General features: G+C 47.4%; 2 protein-coding genes across 2 annotated transcripts in view; one reads left to right on the top strand and one right to left on the bottom strand.

Annotated features, from left to right (window-relative positions):
• The window catches only part of GLP2R (glucagon like peptide 2 receptor), a 41,488-nt gene extending 28,533 nt beyond the window's left edge, over positions 1 to 12,955 (bottom strand). Inside the window, exons 1-4 of the mRNA XM_052658742.1 lie at positions 12,767 to 12,955; positions 7,111 to 7,198; positions 4,870 to 4,974; positions 3,440 to 3,579 (exon numbers count right to left, since the gene is read on the bottom strand). Of these exons, the coding sequence (XP_052514702.1) occupies positions 3,440 to 3,579; positions 4,870 to 4,974; positions 7,111 to 7,198; positions 12,767 to 12,955 (522 nt within the window). The remainder of the gene's footprint in view (positions 1 to 3,439; positions 3,580 to 4,869; positions 4,975 to 7,110; positions 7,199 to 12,766) is intronic.
• A 3,161-nt stretch (positions 12,956 to 16,116) lies between these two features.
• GSG1L2 (GSG1 like 2) lies at positions 16,117 to 23,998 on the top strand. Its single transcript, XM_052657072.1, has 5 exons — positions 16,117 to 16,414; positions 19,681 to 19,728; positions 20,773 to 20,922; positions 22,777 to 22,888; positions 23,746 to 23,998. The coding sequence occupies exons 1-5, from the start codon at positions 16,117 to 16,119 to the stop codon at positions 23,996 to 23,998; spliced, it is 861 nt and encodes a 286-aa protein (XP_052513032.1).
• The last annotated feature ends 1,804 nt before the right edge of the window (positions 23,999 to 25,802 follow it).

Raw genomic sequence — 25,802 nt, 5'->3', positions numbered from 1 at the left:
TCACCAACTCCTGGAGCTTGCTCAAACTCATGGCCATTGAGTTGGTGATGCCATCCAATTACCTCAACCTCTTCTCCTCCTGCCTTCAATCTTTCCCAGCATCAGGGTCTTTTCCAATGAGTTCTACACATCAGGTGCGAAAGTATTGGAGTTTCAGCTTCAGCATCAGTCCTTCCCATGAATATTCAGGACTGATTTCCTTTAATTGACTGGTTTGATCTCCTTGCAGTCCAAGGGACTCTCAAGAGTCTTCTTCAACACCACAGTTCAAAAGGATCAATTCTTCAGCACTCAGCTCTCTTTATGGTCCAACTCTCAAATCCATACATGACTACTAAAAAAACCATATCTTTGACTAGACTGACTTTGGTGGCAAAGTAATGTCTCTGCTTTTTAATATGCTGTCTAGTTTTGTCTAGGTTTATTTTATTTTTTAAGTGTCTTTAAAAGAGCCTAAGTTTTTAATTTTGATAAAGTCCAGTTTATCAACTTTTCTTTGGTCACTTAGTAGCCCTCTCGGTTATTAGCTAGACTGTCTTGGTACAGCAGAGTCTGTGTTTTAAGTGATCCCTATTCTACTTAGTTTGTTGTTGTTTGGTTCCTAAGTTGCATCTGATTCTTTGCAACCCCATGGACTGTAGCCTGCCAGGCTCCTCTGTCCATGGGATTTCAGGCAAAAACACTAGAGTGGGTTATCATGCCCTCCTCCAGAGGATCTACCTGACCCAGGTATCAAACCCATGTCTCTTATGTCTCCTGCATTAGCGGGTGGGTTCTTTACCACTGAGCCACCTGGGAAGCCCCATTCTACCTAATAATGGCCCCCAAAAGTAGTGATGCTGGCAATTTGGATGTGCCAAAGAGAAGTCATAAAGTGCTTACTTTAAGTGAAGAGATGAGAGCTCTTGAGTTAATAAGGAAAGAAAAAAATCACATGCTGAGGTTGCTAAGATCTATGATAAGAACCAATCTTCTATCTGAAATTTTAGAGAATCAGTGGCGCTTGTTGTCACACTTCAAACTGTACAAGTTACGGCCACCGTGCATGATGAGTGCACCGCTAAGACAGAAACAGTATTAAGTGTGTACAGTTTTGAAAGACACTCACAGACACACACGCACAATATCCTCAAAAAGCACCAATTACTATGCGCAAGGACCCCCCGTGTGTTGTTAGTTGGAAGACCATAACACATCTTATTTTTCAAAACCCCAAAGGGCAAAGACTTACTAACATTAGCCTTGTTTGGGCAAAAATTCAACCCTCTACTAGAAACACAGGTAAACATGGCCAGAAACATTTTGTGAAGTGTTTGATTTCTTAGAAATATGATCGTTCACAGAGGAGGAGGCAATGTCTGTGTCCTCACTGCTCTAAAGAGAGAACCTTTCCTTCCTGTCTTGGAAAGTTCAGCTTTTCAGTCTTGTTTTGCAGCCTCGGTTGCCTGACCTGAGCCCAAAGCAAGTGGCAGGCATTTCACACCAGCTGGTGAATTCGTCACCACTACATCCCTTCAGAGTCACTGGGGGAACCTCCGCATCAGTATGGATGCCTCGACCCCACCACATCCCCACTGACTCAGAATCTGTGGAACCATTCAATATTTATGAAGTACTCACTGTGCCAGAGGGTGGCAGCTGTTCAGATATGACTATGACTTTGTTATTATTCTCAAGCAGCTTTGTCCAGTAGGGAAGATAAGAAATGTATACGATTTGCCCAAATCACAGCATGAAGTTAACAAGAGCATGGTGCTGTCACAACAGTCAGACAAAATCTTGAGATAAGCTGAATCCAACCCAACCGCAGGCATGATTTTAATAACTTTAAGAGGTGTGGCCTGTCACATGGTCTAGGGAACATGGAATTCTGCCAACTCCAGTCTAGGAATAAAGCTAAAGAGAGGTTTAGAAAAAATTCCCTGCAGATAGAGAGGCTGTGATGGAAGGCTCTTCATGCCTGATGGGAAGACGTGATAGACCTGAGACTCAAGGCCCGGCCAGTTCCCACTGGGGGAAGGAAGTGAACCACAAACACGATGATTCACTGCCCAGCGACCCGGATGGATCCTAAGGGTGGAGCCGGCACTCTTACGTCGTGGCGACGAGGGGTCAGGCTTTATCCAGAGACTCGTACGTCTGTCAGCTCTTTAAACCCTCGTGCGGTCTTGGGCAGTAAATGTGCTCTGCTGGGGAAGGGGGAAGCAGAGGCCCAGAGCAGTGAAGGGTGAGGTGAGAAGAGCTAGAATGCAAAGGGGCTTCCCTGGTGGCCCAGGGGTTAAGGAGCCCCCGCCAATGCAAGAGACACGGATTCGATACCTGATCCAGGAAGATCACACATGCCTTGGAGCAACGAAGCCTGTTGACCGCAGCTATTGAATCTGTGCTCTAGAGCCTGGGAGTAGCAACCACCGAAGCCCGAGGGCCTAGAGCCCGTGCTCCACAGCAAGACAAGCCACAGGAATGAGAAGCTGGCTGACTGCACCCAGAGAGCAACTCCCACTCACCTCAACTGGAGAAAGCCTGTGTGGCAACAAAGACCCAGAGCAGCCAAAAATAAATAAAATAAATTAAAAAGTTTTTTTTTAAGAATTAGAAACAGGGCTTCCCTGGTGGCTCAGTGATAGAGTCTGTCTGCCAATGCAGGAGACACAGGTTCAATCCCTGGTCTGGGAAGATCCCACATGCCAAGGAGCCACTAAGCCCATGCAGCACAACTCTCTAGAGCCTGGGAGCTGCAACGGCTGAGCCATGTGCCACAGCTACTGAAGCCCGAGCTCCCAAGGGCTCTTGCTATGCAGTGAGAGAAGCCACCACAGTGCGAAGCCCGCCACCACGAGAGAAGAGCCTGCTCAGCAATGAGGACCCGCACGGCCCAAATAAATAAAACTATTTTTTAAAAAAGAATTAGAAACAGTAAAAGAAAGAAACAGAAATTCCATATTTAAAAAAAAAAAGAGAGAGAGAGCTAGGAAGCAGACTCTGGACATGAAGGTGGGCTGCCTGGGCCTTTGGCCTTGAGCTTGTAACCAGATGCTAGGTGTGTTCTCTCAGGACACTCTGTCGGAGAGTGACAGGTGCTGTCAAGGCTGGAGAGACCATTCTCCATGGGGTGGCCTTGGAAGACTTCGCTTGAAAGGAGACGTTGACTTTGAAATGTGACTTTGGGGAAGGAGAAGCCGAAGAACAGCTGGGGAAAGGTGGGCCAGGCGGCAGGAGCAGCAAGCACAGACGCTGGCTGTCTTTCCTTAGGGGTTCATGTCTCAGCCCAGCAGCAGAAGACAGGCTGTGTCTGCCACTGGAATTGCGGTTTTGTGTGACCAAAGACCTTGCCAAGTGAGTCTGGGGCCGATGCGCTGGGGCAGGCTCCTTGCGTGGAGCCCCGGCACAGGGTGGTTTGGGCCCCGAGGTCCGCCCTCACCGAGCCCAGCCAACTCACTTTTCGTTTGAAGCTGTGATCCTCGGCGCATTCAGAGTTGTCCTGCCAAATATCTGTGGAGTTTTCCAGCGTCTGCCAAGCACCCCGAGACAGGCAGTATCTGTAGGCCCTTCCTGAGTTCTCTGAAAGTAAACACAGCTCTAGGGGAAAGGTCAGAGCACGCAGCCCGCTCTCCGAGCACATGGGAAGGCCCTCATTCTCACTGCAAAGCTGTGGAAAAATCCCAGGGAAGAGGAATTTTCACTTCCCCTTCGGGGGACTCGTTAGCATCCTCACTGTTTATTTGGGATGGAAGGAAAAACACGGAAGCCTCTACATTTTGTAGCAAACCACAATCCGTTAATGTCTGCTGTGTTTACCCAAAGTCCTTGGTGACTCAGATGTGACAGCCCTTCAAGGTGCAGCCCAGCTGGGAGACGCAGACCTGGAGCCTGCTGATGCCCAAGAGGCCATACCATGGAGAATAAAGGGCACGACCAAGCCAGTTTCGCCTCCTACAAGCTCTGTGCCCTTGGGTGGGGTCCTACCCTCTCAGTCCCTCAGTTCCCACTTCTGATGACAAGTCTTGACTGTTCCACCTCCAGTTCTTTTCTTTCCTCTTTCCTCTTCTTCCCAACCTATTGCCTCTGCCTGAATCCACATCCTCATCCTCTTTTTCTGGACCACTGCAGGAGCTTCCAGACTTGCCCTTGTGATCTCCCTCCATCTCTCAGTCCATCAGCCACAGGCTATCCATGTCAGCTCCCCAAACCGCCTCCTCATGCCTTAATACCTTCAGTGGCTCCACATCTCTACAGAGGGGAGTTTAAAGCCCAAAGCATGAAGCACAGGCCCGGCCTCATTGCTCGGTCTTTTTCTGCCAGTATGTTCTCTTCCTTGGGCTTCCCTTCTAGCTCAGTCAGTAAAGAATCTTCCTGCAGTGCAGGAGACCAGGGTTCAATCCTTGGGTCAGGAAGATGCCCTGGAGAAGGAAATGGCAACCCATTCCACTATCCTTGCCTGGAAAATCTCATGGACACAGGAGCCTGGTGGGCTGCAGTCCATGGGGTCACAAAGGGTCAGGCATGACTGAGCAACTGACACTTACTTACTTATTCTCTCCCTTCTTACATTCTAAAATGCTTCTTCCTCTAAGCTCATCTCTCGAGAACTCTGCAGCCACATCTGTGGTAGCCAGGCCTGGACTTTCAAAGGAGAGAGGACCAGGATACAAGTAGAGCCTCCAGGCACAGAAGACTTGCAGGAAGACAAGAGAAGAAGCAGAGAGGAAAAGGAGGACGTGCTACTGACAGCTAAGAGGAGACCTTTCATGGGAGAAGAGGGCTGGAGAAAACTATCTGATTGGAGCCCCCTCCTAACCAAACCCTGGCTGCTCTATCCAGGGAAGCCTTAAAGGAAATGTTAGATATTGGTAAAATAAGACTTATTACCTTCGCGCCACCAAGGTAAGTAGGAAGGGCAGGGGACAGAGACATTTCCAGGTGTGGAATGAGGCCAGCACACATACTGATCGAAGGTCCCATTACAGACTGTGCCTGCAGAGAAAAATGGGCAAAATAAACCGGTGGAGCCCAGAGCCCACCTCACTGGCACTGAAGCTGGTGTGGCCCAAGCAGGGACCAGCCAGGGCGTCCCACTCTCTGGTGTCAGATCAAGGATGAGGAACCATGCGGGGAGGATGGGAATGCTTCACGCAGCCCCACATGTGGCTCTGTCTACCCAACCTGACCCCTGGCGGTGGTCCAGGCTTTCATGTCAACACACACGTCACACTGGTGTTGGTTTACTTTACACGGGCTGAACTCTCGCAGAAACTCAGGGTCAGGAGGACACTTAAAGGTTCAGCCAGCGTCTTCTGTCCTGTAATTAACTAAATAATTGTCAAACCCTCACCAGTTATATCTATGAAATGTGCAAAATGACCGGTGGATGGAAGGGCATCTGCAGGGTTGAGGTTCTCGTCACGTGTACCTGAGTCAAGCACTACTTGGTCAGATTTCTCTGTTTGAAGATGAAGCCGATGATCATTATGAAATATCTGGGACTCTCAAGCAGCTCAGGGGATGAGCTGGTGCTTGGCAATGAGATGCTATAAAGTAAGCATCAGCTTTATGAGCCCCCAGGATTAAACGAAGGGGCTTCAGGCTGGACCCCAAACTTCCACATTGCAAGCTCCTCACTCCTGGTTAGCAAACATCATTTCCTACCATGGGCTCCCTATTAGGCTAGAACTCAGGGGCCACTCAGAGTGAAGAGCCAGGTTGTTGGTATCAGGACTGAGCCGCAGGTCTGGAGCTTGGGGCACCCTGTAGACTGGCTGCCAGATCAGCACCCAGTCAGCACCTAGCCTGCGTGAGCTCGTCGAGATGAGCTGCCCACAGGGAGGCTCCAGATCAGCAAGGCCTCCCTATTCTTAGAAAGCAATTTTCCTCAAGATGGAAGTGGTTCCTATAATGAATCAAGCCTTGGCGGCCACCTGCTTAGCTAAAAGATATTTGAAAGGAAGGAGGCATGGCTTGGACACTGGACTGGCTTTGGGTCAGGAAAAGGCAGAGAGAGTTTCTAGTGTCCTGTCAACCTCCAGGTCCCTGAGTGAAGTCATCTGAAAGAAGCCAGGAGATGAAGGATGGGGCAGCTTCCATCCACAGCTGACCAGTCTCAGAGGCAGGGGGCCAAGGCTTCTTACTTCTTTCTTTTCTCGACAAAAAAGAATCTGGATGCACCCAGAGACCCAGCATGTAGACAGGAGAGGCTGTGGGCTGACCAAGCTATTAACATCTTTGCTAGAATGCGCTCAACCTAGGGCAGTCCTAGATAAAAGTTAGCACCACGGGAGACTGAAGGACACCGCTCCCACACACACGTATGATAGATTCCTGGGTTCATCTATGACAGGGGCTCATGTCATGTGATTAGGTGGTCAAGGTACCATGACACAAGGCTTATATCAAACGCGGTCACAGGCATGTATATTCCTTCTTGCACGCTCTTTTACATTGGAGGTGGGTAGCCTTTGTAACTGTCTGACCCAACTGAACACAGCAGAAGTGACTTCCAAGGCTAGGTCACAAAAGGCAACATGGCCTCTGTTCATGCTTGTGCTTGCAACCCAGCCACTGTGCTGTGAGGACGCCCAGGCCTTACGGAGAGGCCACGTGGATGTGGCCTGGCCAACAGCCCCAGCATGACTCCCAGCATCAACCAGCAGATGCAGGCATGAACCAGACTTCAGATGATTCCAGCCTCCGGTCTTTGAATCTTTCAGCTAAACTCCAGACATTGCAGAGCAGATACAAGCCCTCCCCAATATTCTCAGCCTGAATTCCTGACACACAGAAGCTGTGAGAGAAATGTGTGCACTCTGAGTCATTCCAGTTGTGTCTGGCTCTTTGCAACACTGTGGCCTGTACCCCACCAGGCTCCTCTGTCCATGGGATTCTCTAGGCAAGAATACTGGAGTGGGTTGTCATGCCCTCCTCCAGGGGATCTTCCTGACCAAGGGATCGAACTGGCATCCCTTACGTCTCCTGCATTGGCAGGCAGGTTCTTTACCACTAGTGCCACCTGAGAAGGCACATGAGACATAATAAATCATTGTTATTACTGTTTTGAGCCACTAAGCTTTGGGACTATCTGTTACACAGCCATAGATAACTGATACATGTGCTTACCAGAAGTTTCCTTGAGTAAGTCTCTCAGACACTTCTCTTTGTACTGAGCCCACTTCCGAGTTGTCTCCTCAAGGAGAGATCCTGTAACCTGAGCAGAAAAAAAAAAAAAAATCATAGTGAACTCCAGTTACCAGCAAGCACGTTATCACATTTTATCACAAATTATCACCTCACACCATGATTCTCAAACCTCCCCACTGATAAGCCCATAATGGCCTGCACCACGGAGCAATTTCTTTTGTATCTTATGTCCTATCTTAAATATTGCCACTGTTGTTTAGTCACTAAGTCACACCCAACTCTTTTGTGACCCCATGGACTGCAGCCCACCAGGCTCCTCTGTCCATTGGGATTTTCCAGGAAAGAATACTGGAGTGGGGTGCCATTTCCTTCTCCAGGGGGTCTTCCAAACCCAGGGATCAAACCTGCATCTCTTGCATTGGCAGGCAGGTTCTTTACCACTGAGCCACCTGGGAAGCCAGATATGGGGGAGGCTATTGTAAATTGCAGAGATATTCTATTGAAAGGCACTCAAACACACACATGCACACAGAGAGAACAAAACAAACGAAAACCATCCACGAGCCCTACAGGTAGCCAGTTTTCCCCTCCTGAGTAGTTAGTTCAGTCCACCTCACCCTCACCCTCACCACTGCCTAGCATGCCCCAGACCCAATCCCATGGCAGCCTCAGGGTCTGTGAGTAGTTCCTTCACTATTTTTCCAGACAGCTTTCTGAAGACAAGCAAGTGTGGTCATCGTTAGACTAGAGCTTCCCAAACTTTCTCAATTCTTGCTTCCTTTCCAGTCTTAATAATTTTCCCACAGCACCCCCAGGCCAATAGAAATACCGAATCTAAAGATGCATTAATCCGACTTCCCTGGAGGTCCGGTGGTTAAGAATTCGCCTGCCAATGCAGGGCACATAGGTTTGACCCCTGGTCCGGGAGGACCCAGCTTGCTGCAGGGCAACTAAGCCCCCATGCCACAAGTACTGAAGCCCACACACCTAGAGCCTGTGCTCCACAATACGAGGAGCCCGCTCAAGGAGACGCCTATGTGCTGCACCTAAAGAAAGCCGTGCATAGCAGAAAGACCCAGAGCAGCCAAAAACAAACAGAGTGCCATTAATTAAATAGGCCAAGCAACTTACTAAGTATCTACCTCCTAACAACTTAGTACCTACTGGGGATGATGTGTGCTGTGCTTAGTCGCTCGGTCATTCCGAATCTCTGTGACCCCGTGGACTGCGGCCCGCCAGGCTCCTCTGTCCATGGGGATTCTCCAGGCAGGAATCCTGGAGTGGGTGGCCATGCCCTCCTCCAGAGGATCTCCCCAACCCAGGGATCGAACCTATATCTCCTGCATTGCAGGTGGATTCTTTACTGTCTGAGCCACCAGCAAAGCCCAGTGGGGATAGTAAAACATCTCAAGCCTAACAGTCAGATTGACCACTACCACCTGTGTTCCTGTTCCACCCTGACTTTTGCAGTGTTTGCTTTTTGTCACAGCAGCTGCAAAGAACCCCAGCTTTGCAAAGATACATCATCCAAGGGAAAGTAGTGCCATGTAATGTTGAAACCATGGATTACCTCGAGTTCGTCATTCGCAGATGGAGTGTATCCCTGCTTCCCTCAAAAAATTAAAATTCCTAACAGCACCCGTGCCAGTTCACAGCAGGGGTGCCCTGGGACATGTTAGCACACAGTTTGGGAACCATGGGATTAGCCAATAAGTAGTTATCATGATGATAATGATGATGAAATAATTGGTATTTATCCCTTGGTTTCTGTTTCCAGTGCATCTTAAATCTCCATTAATAATCTCTCTTTCTCTGTTATGGCCCGAGAGGCATGATGGTACATTAGCAACACACTGTTTAAAGAAATACACGTCCTAATGGGAACATAACTGACTATATTAATTTTACAAATTTGGCAAAGATGTTGATAACCAAATCGTCAGCTTCCAGAATCCTCCAAGTCACCCAAGTGAAGACCTTTCTTGGAAAAAGTACTGTTTATATGCACCAGGACCTAACAGAGAGAGAGATAATAAAATCAATCGTATATGTGAGCTGTCTATGGACTAACATTCTCTTATCGCCCTGTTCTTTGCCATGACTAACAGCCATAGTCAAAAGGAAAAATAAAACCAAAGTAGCCCTCAATCTGATCAGTCTAGAAAAGCTGGACAAACTCTGATTATCTTCCCAGGTACTTGTCCTAAGGACACCAAAAACATGAAAGGCTAATCTAAGTTCAATCACAGCCAAATCCTAATAAAGTCGTGATGAGTGGATATTTTCTAGCTGGAAAAATCCAGCTCAATCCTGATTCCTCTTTCTCTTGCAACGGTAACCAGCACCAACTCACTCAACAGAGGAGGGATTAGGAAAAAGGCAAAAAAAAGCTCTATTGACTTACTTTCAACAAAACCTCTATTATTCTTTGTTACCAAAGGAATAGACTTCACTGTAGATAAAATAAAAAATGAAGACAAGCAGAAAGGGGAGAAGAAATGGAATCTTAATCTTTTTACCCAGAAATAACTATCTCCCTTCAGACTCTTCTCTCTGCACTCATATACAACCCTTTTTCTTTTTTCTTTCTTTTCTCTCTCATTTTAACCCAAAAGAAAATCATATTATTGTGCAGTCTCTTTTTCCACTAGAATATACACTGTGCCTATATTTCCATTTCAAAAACTATACTTCTAAAACACCATTTTAAGAGCTCTGTAATTTTCTATGGATGAATGTGATACAATTTATTTCTCAAATCCTCTAGCAAATTGAACACCTACATTGTTCTAGATGTTTGCTAATATAAATTATGCTGTAATGAAAATATTCACAGCTAAACACTCGAGCACATCTTTGTTTTCTTAGGGAAAATTCTTTGAGTTGGAATTTCTGGGTCATCAATTATACATTTTTAAAAGCTTTTGACAATATACTGCCAAATGATCCTAGCCAGAAAGAATTTTTTTAAATTTAAAAATATGCACCTTTTTACACTCTCATCAGCAAAGTATGAAAGAACCACACATTCACTTCTTAAAAAGCCTGAAGAGTTTATATTTTTTGACACCAAAGCAACTCCTAATTAACTCAGCTGAGCTGTGGGAAGGGGGCATGAAGATATAGTACTCTTTCCCAGCTCGAATTTAGAATCTAAACTATCCCTGAGAATTTCTCATTAAGGGAATTTAATGATGACTTCCTGCCAAAAAAACACGCCATGGTCATTTATATCCATGCAGGGCGAACGTCTACGAGCAAAAGTCATCACGGAAATCTACGCCAAGGTTCATATAACATAAACATCTGGAGAAAGAAGTTGGGTTTTAAGATGGGTGACCAAGAGGAGGGTCTTCAGGATTTTATACACATAACACAGGACAGAAAGAGGGAAGAGGTTCTGAAAACAGACAGGGTGGTGGAGGCAGGGAAGACAGGCTGCCCATAGGCACATTATCGATAATAAATATACCAAGGTGTGGCTTGGGCAGCGTCATCCGCCAGCCTGACTCACTGCAGATTCGGCTGTTGTCACATAGAAATATTCGTATGTCAACAGCTTCCAAGGAATGCTGGGGAAGAAAGAACACAGGACTTTCAAGCACCCTGGGGGTAGGCGCAGTGTCTCCACCGCTCACAAGCTATATCATTGCAGGTGATCAGACAAGATCCTGCAAATCTTGGTGGTCAGTGACAGTCACCTTCTCAGAGGCTCATTGTGGGATTTGGGTAAGACCATTATGACAAAACGCCAAGTGCTGCAGCAGAACTTGGCACCTAAGAGACAGCTGACCCCTGGTTGTGGAGAAGAGATGCACAAAACCAGAGAGTTAGCTGGACATAAACTCCATTTGCATATGAGACAGGGAACTGGAGCAAGGGTGAGAGCTCTATATCAACTCTTCCAACAACGGCCGCGCCACTAAGTCCCAGGCCACCTGCCCCCAGGAACGTTACGGTCACTCGCCGAGAGGCAGCCCCCATGGCAAGAATCCCAGGCAACCCTGGACTGGGTTCACACCCACTGTCTGCAGCCTCTGGGAGGACGTGGATGTAGAGAATTTGGTGTGGGTTTTCTGCCCATCCAGTTCTGGACCAGCATCAGAGAAAGTCTGATAAGGTGAGCACTGATGAGACCCAGCACCCCAGCCCTCCCTCTGTGAGGGCAGGAGGGATACAGATTTCCAAGGCTGCAAGCAGAGATGAGCTCTGCCCATGGACCAAAGGAAGAAGAGAAGCATTGAGTTCTCAGAGTACTTCCTCACTCAGGTGAATGGAACTGAAGCTCCTTCACATCATGGCCCAGAATAAAGAAGAAACCTTGAGGGACCTCCCTGATGGTCCGGTGGCTAAAAATCCTCACTCCCATTGCAGGCGGCCCAGGTTCCATCCCTGGTCAGGATGCTAGACCCCACATGCTGCAACTAAGAGTTCTCAGCTGGTTGGATGGCATCATAGACTCAATGGACATGAGTTTGAGCAAACTCCAGAAGATAGTGAAGAACAGGGACGCCTGGCATGCTGCAGTCCATGGGGTCACAAAGAGTCAGACACGACTTAGCGACTGAAAACAAATGCTGCAACAAGACCCGGCTCAGCCAAACACATTTTAAAAAATTGAAAAGAGAGGAATCTTGCAAAGGGAAGGGGCAAACGTCTCGTCTCCTTGGATACGAAAAAACAAGCTACCAGAATGCCCAACTAAAGAAGATAGTTACAAACATACATTATGATTTACCCCTGAAGTCCTTAAACATCATGCCGTGGAGCTCAATTTTCTGACAGAAAAATATTCAACTTCCTTGAGCTTCAGTTTTCTCATCTGTAAATGAGATAAACAGGAAAACCTCCCTCCTAGGTTTGCTGAGAGCATGAAATAAGATAAAGAGCCCCAGACCTGCCACCAGACCTGGAGCATAGTAAGTGTTCAACAAAAATGTTAGCTTGGGTTTAATAAGTATTTTGTTAAGGAAAAAAGCAGATTGCAAGACAATATTTATAGTTAAGCCTCTGTTGTTTTTCTTTTAAACTATATGTAAATAAATGGTAGAAAAGTGTGAGTGTAAGCCAAAAAATGTGAATAAGGGTGATCTCTGGGTGGTGGGAGTAATTTGTAATTTGTAGTTTGTATTTATACATCTCCAGATTTTATGAGTTTATTTTTGTAAACAATAAGCATTCTGTATTTTTATAATAGGAAGGAAGGAAAAAGGAAGATAGGAAGGAAAGAAAAAAAAGTCCACTCATTCAATCTAAATACTCAAACCTGGAATAATGATGAACGTAAACAAAGGAAACATGCAGGAATTTTTAAATGCTATTTGCAGAGTTCACGCTGACATGCAAAAATGCTTATCATCTGATGTAAAGGGGAGACCAGGATACAAAATGTTTTCCACATCCTAATTCCAGCTGGGGAAGAAAAAAAATGCATAGAAAAAGGATTTGAGGAACATATGCCAAAATATCAACAGTGATTACCTCTGAAGGCTTGGGTTATGGTTGATCGTCATTGCCTTAATACCATTTTACATTTTCCAAATTGCCTACAAGAGGCCTGAAGTGCTTCTATCATCAGAAAATATGTACGACTGATAATAATAACAATAACAATAATAATACAAACGGCTCTTACTTGTTTGATGGAAAGCAGAAGAAGAAGGGCCAGGAAGGGCCTCACAGGGGTCCAGCGAGCCAGCTTGCAGGGGGAGGAGAGAGGCCCAGCCCCCTGGGCAGCAGGGGTGCCTGTGAGCAGCACGTGGGCTCCGGGCAGGGGGCTCACTGCCCTCCTCCGGGACCCTGCCCAGCTTGGCCCCGGCTTCATCTTTCTCGCTGTGGGTCACAAGTGTCAGCACATCCTTCGAACAGTCCAAGATGTACCGCAGGCAGCCGCCTCTTGCATTCCTCTTCCTCCAGCGAGAAGATGTTTGCACAAACCCTCCGCACGCTGCCCCTGAGAGCGTCTGGCCCAGTCTAGAGCCATCTACCGAATCTCCAAAGTTTCTCATCCCCCGCCCGGCCTCCCCCTCAAAAGGCAGGGAGATTTTTCCCAGACCTCCCCCAAGTGCTGGGACTTCCTGGGCAGAGGCCGCCCAGGAGAAGAGGCAAGGCAGCTGGTGGGTTCCACCCTTGAAGCCCCACCAGCTGCAAAGGACCAGGGTGGGACTGACCTGGATTCCAGACCCTGAGGACCAGTGGTGGGAGGATGGGCCTCCAGTTCTGAGGTGGGCATCTTCATCATGGGGGACACTTGTTATTGAGGCTTTAAATTTGTCCAGGATGGGCTGAGCCCAGCTACCAAGGCAGGGTCTCCTCTGGGCCCTGTTTATGCCAAGACTTCCAGAAAGACAGCTTTTCTGCCCAGGAGACAGCAGCTCCTGCCCCAGGGCCTGAAGCAAAACCCCCATCAGTGGGCTTCCCTGGGGGTCCAGTGGTTGGGAATCCACCTGGTCAGGCAGGGGACATGGGTTCAGTCCCTGGCCAGGGAAAATAAGATTCCACGTGTCGTGGAGCAGCTAAGCCCGTGCGCCACGACTATTGAAGCCTGAGTGTGCTAGAGCCCGTGCTGCACAAGAGAAGCCACCGCAATGAGAAGCTCACGCAGCGCAACTACAGAGCAGCCCCCGCTCTCTGCAGCTAGAGAAAGCCACTGCACAGCCACAAAGACCCAGAACAGCCAAATAAATACTTAAAACAAAACCAAACCCCATCACCGACTGGAGCTCCTGTTACATAGCAGCCAACCAACATGTTGAATAGTCAAAAACGTGCTCGCCTCTAGATGGCTCTCACCTGTGAGCAAATGTTGCTGAGTCCACCAGGCAGATCCTTTGTCAGAACCCATGATCCATTACTGCCAACTAACAGGTGTGTAGTTTTCCACGACAACCACATGGACAAAATCTTCTCACCCGACAGCCTACTTCTTTCGTCCTTACAATAACCCTTTGAGGGGATGGTTAGTTCTCTGCTTGATGGCCGCAGCATTGAGGTTCAGAGAGGTTAAGTGGCTTGCCCAAGGCCACACAGCATGTTAAAGGCAGAGCCAAGATACCCAGGTGTTCTGACCAGTCACCTGACTGCAGAAGCTTGGTAAGGTCCCATATCTGACCCTAACCCTCTAGGTGAGTTCCTTTTTTCTAGTAGGTTCAGCACTGTGTCTCTGAGACACTCTGCTTGGCCCTTCTCATCCACCGCTCCCTGTCTACCCCCTTCCAAGCCTTTCCTGAACTTGAGATTCCACAGAAGGCGTCCTGATTGTATGAAATGCAGGTCAGCAAGAGACAGGAACACCATGTTTCCATTTAGGCTATTTTTTCCCCCATAAACTGGACCAGAGGCTCTCATCCTGGTTAGCTTTCCCAAGTGAGTGAACTTTGAACAGTTGGGGCAAAACAGGTGAGCATCCCTTAATAGAAATCCTTCAACAGCTTAAAAAAAAAAACAACCAAAAACTCACATGGCAAGATTTTAAATACCAGCAGTAAAACATTCAAAATGAACACAGACTCCCTACCCCAAGATGGACTCACATAATGATGCGACCTCTGGAATCCATGTGGTCATACCTTTGGGACAGCAGAGAGAGGAATGAAGTGACCCAGAGGGAGAAAACTGCCCACATGGTGGTTCTGATCCTTCCATGAGGCTGTAACGCTAGTCTGTGATGCACTTTACAGATTGTCTCCCCAATCGCCTACTGGCCAAAACAGTGCCGCCTGCTTGAGAAGAATATTCTATCTAGCCTCTCCGAACTTTTTCTCAAAAACAGCCTTTTTCTAAAGGGACGGGGGTTGTGGGGAGGGGACAGCTACACAGGACTTCCCCACTCGTTGGGTGGATGCCATCTAGTGATAAAATGAGGTAACTCCTCTTCCCACAAGACTGGTTGGCAGCCACACAGACAGACACAGCTCACAATACAGTCTTTGCCAGCCGGAAAATCCAGGCTAAGTGGTGTGGACCCAAATAACACCAGCCTTTTCTCCCACCTGCCCAGGTTGATTCTCCGTCATAATGGGGGAGGGGGGTTTGTCTTTGGGAGGTGTCTAACATAGAATGGAGAACCTTTGTGTTCCAGATGCCACGTGGAACCCTTGAGGACATGATGCTACGTGAAATAAGTCAGTCACAAAAAGACAAACTCCACGTATAACTCGGATGACCAAATTCACGGAGAGTATCATAGGGGCTGGGGGAAGAGGAACGGAGAATTGGCATTTAATGGGGACAGAATTTCAGTTTTTGCAAGATAAAAAGAGTTCTGGAGCTTTGTGGCAGACTTGAATGTACTTCAGAGTGCACTTAAAAATGATTAAGACAGTCAACTCTGTATTATGTGTATTTCATCACAGTTTAAAAAGAACAAAAATGGCATCTCTTCTCAGTGTTTTGCAGCAGCCTGGATGGGAAGAGAGTTTGGGGGAGAATGGATACATGTATATGGAAGGCTGAGAACCTTCGCTGTTCACCTAAAACTATCACAATATTGTTAATCAGCTATACTCCAATACAAAATAAAAAGTTTTTTAGAAAGTGATGGTGGAAGTGTGAATAACACGAATCAAATTTAAGAGCATTTCGAGTTGGATCTGTAGCTATTCCGTTGTGCCTAACACAAAACGGAAGGACATTTTCTTCCAGTATCTAAAAACAGTCACCCAGTTCGACAAAAGAGTTGCTCACATCACATGGGAAAAATGATGTTCTGGCCTTGAAAAAAAGAAAAAGAAGAACAAAAACAGAAAACCAGCACCTCTACATCGCGGGGAGGACTGAAGGGCTGACAGTGTTGAAGGGAGCACGGCCCAGCTCTGTGGCTCCTTCGGGCACAGATGTCGCACCCTGGAGAGCAGCAGTTCCCCAGGGGGACGTGCGGGGAGAGGTAAGGATGCCAGATGGTGGACCGAGGTGGGGCGGGGACCAGGATGAGGCAAGCAAGGCGGACCCCACTGCTCATCCTGCCGCCGCACCCCGCATTCAGCCATGGACCAGCGGGCTAGGCAGCAGCGGGCTCTGGCCCTCCTCCCGGTCTGCCTGGCCCTCACCTTCTCCGTCACAGCCATGGGCAGCAGCTACTGGTGCGAGGGCACGCGGCGGGTGGCAAAGCCGCTGTGCCGGGATCGTCCGGAGGTGCTGCACTGCATCCACTTCAGCCGTGGAGGCAGCGACAACAGCAGCCAGGCCGTCCAGTACATTTGGGAGATGGGGGACGACAAGTTCGTCCAGCGCAGGTTCCACGTGGGGCTCTGGCAGTCGTGTGAGCAAACCCTTGGGAGCACAGGTGAGCTCAGCATAAACGGGTCCTCTGGTGGTTCGGGGATGTAAGCTCTCTGGCTTTCCACGTGAAAACATCGCCCAGACCCAAGAGAGCCTGCCTGGGAAGACTGCAGTCTGGGGCGCCTGCAGGGAGATTGCTCCACACACACGTCTGCTAGTCAGTCTAATTCAGCACAAATGCCTGGGCGAGTTGATGCATAAGGAAAGGAGCAGATTACAACTGGAGGTGGATGGTGGCACCCACAGAGAGGGACAGGAGGCGCGAGGGGGGCTACGGAGACCTGGCCGCAAGGACTCCAGCCTGGGGAGGGTGCTCCTGGGCCCTGAATAAGCACAAGAAAGGGATCTCAGGGTGTCTGATCACCCCCAGCTCTGCTGCCCACTGCAGCTCCCTGGGTATTTCCCTTCTTAATCAGCTTCATCTGCATCCCCCTAAAAGTTGACCCTCCTTCGGACACCCTAATGGAGTCCTCCTGGGGAACCCTTACCTGGAGTGCTAGGTAGTGACCCCCTACCTGGAGGTCATTTTCTAAATAGCTCTGCACCTTCCTCCCAATGCCTCTAAAGAGAGAACGCATCGTCTGAAATGAAGATGTAAAACAAGAACTCTTCTTAGAGAAAGAACTTATGGCAGGTAGCCAGGCGGAAGGATAGTTAGGGAGCTTGGGATGGGCGTGTACACTCTTCTGTATTTAAAATGAATAATCAACAAGGACCTACTATAGAGCACAAGGAACTCTGCTCAATGTTATGTGGCAGCCTGGATGGGAAGGAGTTAGGGGAGAATGGATACACATTACACGTATGACCAAGTCCCTTTGCTGTTTACTTGAAACTATCACAACATTGTTAATCGACTCTACCCCAATACAAAATAAAAAGTTAAAAAAAAAAGAAATACGAAAAAACAAAAATTCATGGTTGGGGCAGCTTTTCAACTCAATATTCTTTCTATTGGGTGAATGAATTAGTCAGCAGAATGTGTTGATTCCCGACTCTGTGGGATTCTGCTGAACCAAGAAATTCAAGGACAGAGGGGCCTGGGCACACCATAGCAGGTGGGGGTTTGGGGAGAAAAATCAGATGGTGTTCCACAGTCCATCCCCAGGACTCTGACACTATTTCCCAGGCTGGCTGGCTGTACCACTTGGCTGGCAAACCTCTGTCCAGCTATGTAACACCTGCCTGTCTGGCTTCATGGGATTTATAAAGATTTTTCCTTTTAATCCTGCTGGACCTATTCAAAAGGAACATCATTTCTGAGGATTCATGTTAATCAAGGGGTCACTGTGGTCTGATCCACGCTAAACTCACCCTTCTAAGCTATTGTGCATTCTCTTAATCTCCTTGGCTGGTCCCATTTTCACTCTGCCCCGCCCCTGGCTCTGGACTTGCCTCCTCTTTACCCCACATTGAGATAAGGCAGCCCTCTCCAGAAGGCTAGTTAGATGTCCAGTCCTCCATGCATTAAGCAGAAAGACAGCAGTAGGGCTTAAGTGCATATTAACCAGGAGAGAAGCTTTCCTATCTAAGTATTAGTTGCTCAGTCGTGTCCGACTCTTCAACCCCATGGACTGCAGCCCACCAGGCTCCTCTATCCATGGGATTTCTTAGGCAAGAATACTGGAGTGGGTAGCTATTCCCTTCTTCAGGGGATCTTCCCAACCCAGGGATCGAACCCAAGTCTCCTGCATTGGCAGGAGGATTCTTCCTATCTAGTATCTCATTTAATCTTCAAAGCAAGGCTAATGTGGGGACTATTAAACCAGTTTTAGAAATAGGAAAGCCATTCCTCTGAAGAGTCAATAATGGCTGGGATGGGAGGGAATCCCAAGAGGGTAGGGATATATGTTACTGAGAGCTTATTCACATTGTTGTACGACAGAAACCAACACAACACTGTAAAGCCATTATCCTCCAATTGAAACAACACAAAAAAGAAGAGCCAATGATCTATGCCCCTAACATCCCCCTCTTTTAGCTCCTAGCAGCCCAGACTGGGAGCCGCAGGACTGTCTTCCCGGCACCTTCTCTACAGCCCCTGGATTGAATCAGTGACGTGGCAGGACAGTCTTGGGACAGTACTGGGCCCCTGCAAGCCCAGTTCTAATGCTGAAACTGCCTCTACCCGTGTTTTCTGTACCATGTTTTCCCCTCAGAGGTCCTCAGACACTCTTCCTAACTGTGCAGAGACAAATAGGGCAATGTCCCCAGCTCCTCCCACTCCACCATCTATGATTCAATTTGGAGCTGATGTGTTAATGGAGCAAGATGGGGGTACCCATCTGGGACAACATCCCAGGGGGTGATTCGCCCTGGTGTCAAATCCTCCATCCATTACTCACCCCCAAACCGGAATTTGGTGACATCAGTGTACTCAATAAGATAACCAAGGACGCATATCCTTCAGAGGGACTACACCTCACAGGGGGCAGCACAAGCTTTTCTACCCAGTATGTGAAACATGACTGACGATACAGGCAAAGCACACCCCCTGGAGCACAGAATAAGTCTGGGGGTGGGTTCTGCTCGTTACCTGGCACTCACACACGTAACTCTTCCCTTTCCTCTCACACTCCAGAAAGCAGGATGGAGTGCGAGTAACTGCCTCACTTCGTAGCAGAGATAGTTCTGAATCTGCTCTATTTCATTTCTTAAAATGATTACAAACACTGTCACTTTCCCCTTACCCTCTAAGAAATTATTTGAGACTCACGTCATCCTGGATGCTGTTTGGAAAGTCTAGCATCAAGTCTTGCAGCATCAGTCCAGATGGGCTAGGGTACACTGTAATAACAAACAACGTCCAAGTCCCACAGGTTTAAACCACCAAATTCATTTCTAGCTCTTGCTATTTGTATTTTGCCGGTTGGCAAGTGGTTCCTCCTCACTGGAGCCACTCAGGGATCCAGGAAGAGAGAGGCTCCACCTGGACATATGCTTCTGTGATCTCAGAGGCAAGAAAATGAGAACTTTTAGGCAAAACACTAACTTGTAAAGCTTCTGACTGGAAGTGACCCCCACTCACCCACCCCGTAATTTCCACCCCCAGTCCTCAGCCATAACAAGGCATTTGACCCAGCCTGGATTCACTGGGGCCGGATTGTATCATGATGCTCCAGGGAGGGGTACCACCTCTATGGGAACAATAAAGCCACACTCCCCAATCCTTGTCCAGAATGACATGGATGCACTCAAGGGGGGCTGGAAACACAGCTTGTCCCTCATTGTCAAGGTACCCTACTTGATTCCATCTTCTTTAACTTCCAGGTGAAAACTGCAGAAGCTTCCAGAGTGTAATACCAGCTGAAGAACAAGGTAAACACCTTCGTCATGTTCTGTCCACCAGCCCTTCTCACCATTTGGACAATGTGTATGGTTTTGGTTGGGCTGGGGGGAAAACATGAAAGAGTTATTTATAGTTTTTCCATGAATTCAAGTCCCACAGAGCCACTGGCTCTTTTCATGGGCCCTGTAGGCAATAATGCTAAAAAACGTTAAACCATCAACTCTGCAGAGAGGAGGGGATGCCCTCATGGGCAGTATTTGTAGCTTTTCAGAGTGTGAATACTCCCACCAAGGCCAATTTCAAACTGTCAACGCAAGGTGACCGCAGAGCAGGGAAAAAGATGAGTCCAGTTCATCACTGCCACTAGCGGAACACTCATCAAATTTAAACTTACTTTCCTAGTATCATTTCCCCAGCAAGAATTTAACTTTTGTGATGACATGGACCATGTCTCTTTCATTCATTTCTGTGTCCCCACAACCAAACTGCCTTATAGGAGGCTTTTTGCAAAGAACAGTTTCTCTCCCTGCCCCTTTTATTCACTCCACATCCAACCTATTTCCTTGAAGCAGCAGGAAGGATCCCACCAAAAGGATAAATCATAGGTTGACATGGAAACAAACGAGATTTTTGGCATCTCGAATCAGGGGGCCTCAATTCTCAGACTCCTTCGTCCGCCCTGGTGAAGTTTACCTTCTCCTTCAAAAAATGAAGATAGTGTCTTCTGATGGAATCAAAACTTCTGAACTGGGGAACGGGACCTCCAGCATCCTTCAGGCCCTCGCAGAAGAATTTTGCTTAGTATTTTTTTATCTCCCAGCTAATGACAATCTTCCCAAAACTTCTCTTTCACGCCCCAGGACTCCCTTGCATTGTCAACTTTCCAAGACTCAGCAGAGGTTTCTGTGGTTTTCACCCCGTGGTGGTTTTTATTACTTTATTTTTTGTTTTAGAAGTGACCCGAATCACATGATTGAATATCCTAGTATTTCTAAGGGGCTCCCCTGACAGCTTAGACAGTAAAGAATCTTTATTTCTGAGTCCCAGCATCTCTTTCATCCTTACGTTTGCAGGTGTCTTGTGGCTGTCTATCGGGGCTGAGGTCCTGAATATCCTACTGACATTGACAAGTGCAGTCCTCCTGGGCTCCAGAGTGAGGCATCACTCTGGGTTCCACTGGCTCAAGGTGGATGCCTCAGTAGCCATCCTCACGGTGCTTGCAGGTACTTGCCAAGAGCATCATCAGAACAGGCAAATTCCCTACAGCCTGCCCCCCAAGGGAACTGGCAGAACTCCAGGCTGGCTCTTCCTATCGCTGGCGCATTCAGTGGGACAACTGGTCCACTGGAGAAGTTACCAAATTAATCCCGTTGGTGGAAGCAATGGGGAGGCTGGTGAAAAAAAAATGGGGATAGCACAGATGGAGAGCAAAATTTATCAGCATGTCTTTGTCACAACTGTGGGGAAGAAGTCCACTGGCTTTGAGGACAGAGACTGCCCTATTTGTACAATGGTTAAGCATGAGTCTGTGGAGAAATACTGCCTGGATTCAGAGAGCTCCAACTTGCTGGCTGTGTGATTCTGGGCAAGTGGCTTCACTTCTCTAACTAGCTGCCTCAAAAAGCTGTGATGGAACTTCCCTGGAAGTCTAGTGGCTAAGAATTTGTGCATCCACTACAGGGAGCATGGATCTGATCCCGGTCAGGGAAGATCTTGCATGCCAGTGCACCCAAAATATGCAAAAACAAGCAAAATGCCATGGTGAGGACTAAATAAGAATGCATATAGTAAGTACTCAAAAACAGCAGCTTGTTAAAAATTATCCAAGTGGGGTCAATAGCCCTAGGAGTAAAGAACTCCTCTTTTGGGTCTTCTGCGTTGTCCAAGTAATTTTTCCATTATTCTTGTTCAGTTGCCAAGTTGTGTCTGACTCTTTGCGACCCCATGAACTGTCGCTAGCAGGCTCCTCTGTCCAGCAACAAATGGGATTCTCCAGCAACAGTACTGGAGTGTGTTGCCATTCCCTTCTCCGGGGGCTCTTCCTGAGACAGGGATGGAACCTGGGTCTCCTGCATTGCAGACAGATTCTTTACTGTCTGAACCCACAGACCAGGGAAGCCCCTAGACCACTAGAGAAGTCCCAAAACTACTTTCTATTTGACCACTGAAGCCACAGTTGGTCACTCCCTGCCATACATTTATTAAATTAAAACATAGCCCTGTAATGGGAGCCCCTGAAAAAGAAAGACAAAATAATTAATATTTAAAAGTAATATTCAAAGAAACTTTCTGGAACAAAAGACCAAAATCTATGCACATAAAACTCTCTAATACCTGGGGAAAAAAATGACACAGTACATTCAAGTCCTAGACATATCCCACTAAAACTGTTAAAGAAAAAGAAAACCGTCTGGGTCCTCAGGCGGTTCAATTCACTTGACTGAATATCAAAGATCAATTCACTTACAGAGAACAGAAAATCACATTGGGAACTGACCAGTTCCTACTGTGAAAGTCTACTGTGGCCAGAACCTATTCCGATTTTTATGCAGAGTTTTTCTGTGTTAGCAAACAATCCACATTCAAAAGAAAAAGTGACAGAACTTAGTAAAGTATGGCTTCAGGCTAAATGTAGCTCAAGGACCTCTTCCCTGTTCTGGAAAACAGAGGATATAAAATCGGTGCCTTTGGGGACTTCACTTGTGGCCCAGTAGTTAAGACTCCGAGCTTCCAATGCAAGGGGCGCAGGTTGGATCCCTGGTCAGGAAACTAAGATCCCACATGCTGTGCTGTATGGGGCGGGGGGGGGGGGGGGGGGGAGGCGGGGGAGCGGGGGGAGGGAAAACACCCCACAGCGACATGATAAAACAGAAAAAGGAGGGGGTCTTGAGACAGATGACATGGCAAAGGAACCTTCACCACTGTGCAGATTGGTGACTCTAAGAAATCAGTAGATGTGTAAAACATGAAGGCTGCTTGGAAGGGCTCAAGGAGGATGTTAGTGGGCTAGGACAGCCAACTCATGCGCTGTAAAAAACTGCATTCTTGATTATGGCTCACAGGCTTTCCTTGTGCAGGGCTCCTAGCCATGGTGGCCCACATGATGTACACAACCATTTTTCAAATCACTGTGAACCTTGGGCCAGAAGATTGGAAGCCTCAGACGTGGGACTATGGCTGGTCATACTGGTGAGTCGCTGGCCACAGTGGGCCAGCAGGGAGGCATACAGGTTTTCTGGGACCACCACCGCCCTTGCTCACAGCTCCACCCCCTGTTACTCTTGGGACTTTGGCTTAGTTTCTTAATCTTTCTGTAGGTCAGATTCCTCATCTGTAAAATGATAATACCCAACTCAGATATTTTAATGAGAATGTAAGATTACGTTTATACAAAGTGAAGCACTCAAGAAACAGAGATAGTGCTGTTGTTACTTTTTTAAACATGGTTTAAGGAGAACAGTCCTATTATAATTCCTAATAAATATTTCAGTGAGGAGAGACCCCGTCCCTGATTCTAATGGAAAGACAGGCCATGACACAGAAGTTCTATCTCTACTAGAAAGACTTGATGCAGAATTTGATACAGAAATGTGAAGTCGCCTGCTCAAGGTTGCACAGTTAATGAGAGATGTGTGCAAACCCACAGCTCATGTGTGACTCCCGAGTCTGGTACTCTTCGCCATTCACACATTCCCAACAAAAACACGTTGACTGCTCTCTGAGATCTGTGATCCAAAGCATTAGTCGCTCAGTCATGTCTGACGCTTTGTGACCCCATGGACTGTAGCCCGTCAGGCTCCCCTGTCCATGGAATTCTCCAGGCCTGAATACTGGAGCGAGTAGCCGTTCCCTTCTCCAGGGGATCTTCCCAACCCAGTGATCAAACCCAGGTCTTCTGCATTGCAGGCAGATTCTTTACCGTCTGAGCCACCGGGGAAGCCCAAACCCAGGCCCAAATCAGGCAGAACCGGGAGTTGATTTCCACCCCAGCAGGAAGGCCTGGACTCAGCCCCGTGCCCTTTCCTAACCGTGCCTTCTGTCGGCAGCCTCGCCTGGGGTTCCTTTGCCCTGTGCATGGTTGCATCGGTCATGGCCACAAGCAGATACACAGCAGCCCGCCGGGACCTCGCAGAGAAAAAGAGCGGACAGAAGGGCGGTCGGCACGCTCCACCAGACTTCCAGAAACCCAAGGCTTCAGAAAGCGAAGCAGAAGCTGCTCCCAGCCCTGGGGGGTGTGCCCTCACCAGTGTATCTAAGCACCTGCCTCCACAGGCTCCAGGCAAGGTGTCCATGTGCTAGCCCGGGTTCATGGCTGGCAGATCTGCACAGGCAGACCAACCAGACAGGAGTGGGCTTCACAAGGCTGTGAACTAAACCTGCCACCTGCCATCTTACCCTTCCCTAAACACCTTTGCCTTCAACTTCTGATTCCTGTTATAATGCCAGTATTTTTAAATGAGACAACACCTACAGAAAATATCAGCCATTGACACTGTAGTATAAGTGAGCATCCCAAGCTTTCCTGACAGTTTAATAAGGGTGACAGAAAAAGTAGGCGCATGTGATCCCTAAGAGTAAGAGCTGAAGAGAGGAGAAAACAAGGCTTTGACTACAGACGATGTAATTTGTTGCCCACATAGTTATGTTGACAAAAGAGTCTAGAAAGTCTTTTTCCTTAATTGACACACACAGATTAATAGTACCTGTGACTATCCTATATTTTTTACTGTTTTAATCAGGGAGAAATGAATTTAAAAATCAGGTTTGTGCTATTTTTAAAATACAGTTTCTTCCAAATTTTCTACTTTCCACCTATAGGAAAATCAGTTTGGAAGGATAATCAAGTGATAAAACAAAATAAGAAGGGTTGAAAGGAATGACGTCTTGTCACAGCTAAGCGGAACAAATGTTTGAATTGTTGTGCTTAAATTAAATTGCCAGGCACTTCTGCTTCTAAAAATAAACATGGTGAAACCTGCAAGTCTTGTGTGAAACAGTGGTATGCTTCACGTTTCCTAACTTGTTCAGTTACAATATTACATACATCTATTTTGCATTTCAAACTAACATGCTATTGAGGCCACTGATTGTTAAACACATAACTTGGGTTTTAGAGGGGAAAAAGAACTGCCATATCCTAATAACCCTAAATGCATCCTAGCTTAGACTCATTTTTTAAAATGTATTTATGTGTGTAGTGAATGCATCATTTCTGAAAAAAAAAGTCTGAATGTTTCAAATAAAATCACTCAATCTATTTATGCTGAACTGTACCATGTCTCGGAGAAGGCAATGGCACCCCGCTCCAGTACTCTTGCCTGGAAAATCCCATGGATGGGGGAGCCTGGTGGGCTGCTATCTGTGGGGTCGCACAGAGTCGGACACGACTGAAGCGACTTCACAGCAGCAGCAGCAGCAGCAGCAGCAGTACCGTGTATGCTGTCAGAGAATAAGGGGCAGTTCAGCTAACTTCTTCATAGTTGTGGGTCTGCCTAGTGATGGATGGGCCTATGGAATTTTGTGCTATGTTGAACCAAGCATATTTGAAGTGGTATTAAATGGCTTTTTACTGGAATGAGTCCAACACAAGGAAGGCGTGCTGGGGTCCTCTGGAGCAGAAGAGTTCATACTCAAAGGCCCCTGCCCTGATGAGTCCAACACAAGGAAGGCGTGCTGGGGTCCTCTGGAGCAGAAGAGTTCATACTCAAAGGCCCCTGCCCTCCACAGTGTGCATGTTCTTTTATAGGATTTGTCACCCCTGGGCGTCTGTGTAGGTAAACCCTGTGTCAATGTCACAACACTGAGATAGAGTCTGATCCTACAGAAAAGGAAATCCAAAAGAAAAGTCCCCAAAGAGACACTCAGTTCTTTAAAAAAAAAAAACAAAAAACTTATGCCTGAAGGTTCTAAGGAAGAAATGAATGTTCTGAAGTCGTGTGAGAGAAGCTGACATCAGCAAACAGCATACACGGCATCTGGGGAAAGGAGTCAGGGATGAACGAGACATCGGGCAGGACAAGAGGTGACTAGTCCCCAAGGCTCAGGTCAAAACCGACTTTGCTGCATTCTCTGACTTTCCAAGGCCCTCTGCTTCCTTTTATTT

The sequence above is a fragment of the Budorcas taxicolor genome, chromosome 19, assembly GCF_023091745.1.
Source record: "Budorcas taxicolor isolate Tak-1 chromosome 19, Takin1.1, whole genome shotgun sequence".
Classification (NCBI taxonomy): domain Eukaryota; kingdom Metazoa; phylum Chordata; class Mammalia; order Artiodactyla; family Bovidae; genus Budorcas; species Budorcas taxicolor.
This window is presented reverse-complemented; position numbering and strand designations above follow the sequence as displayed.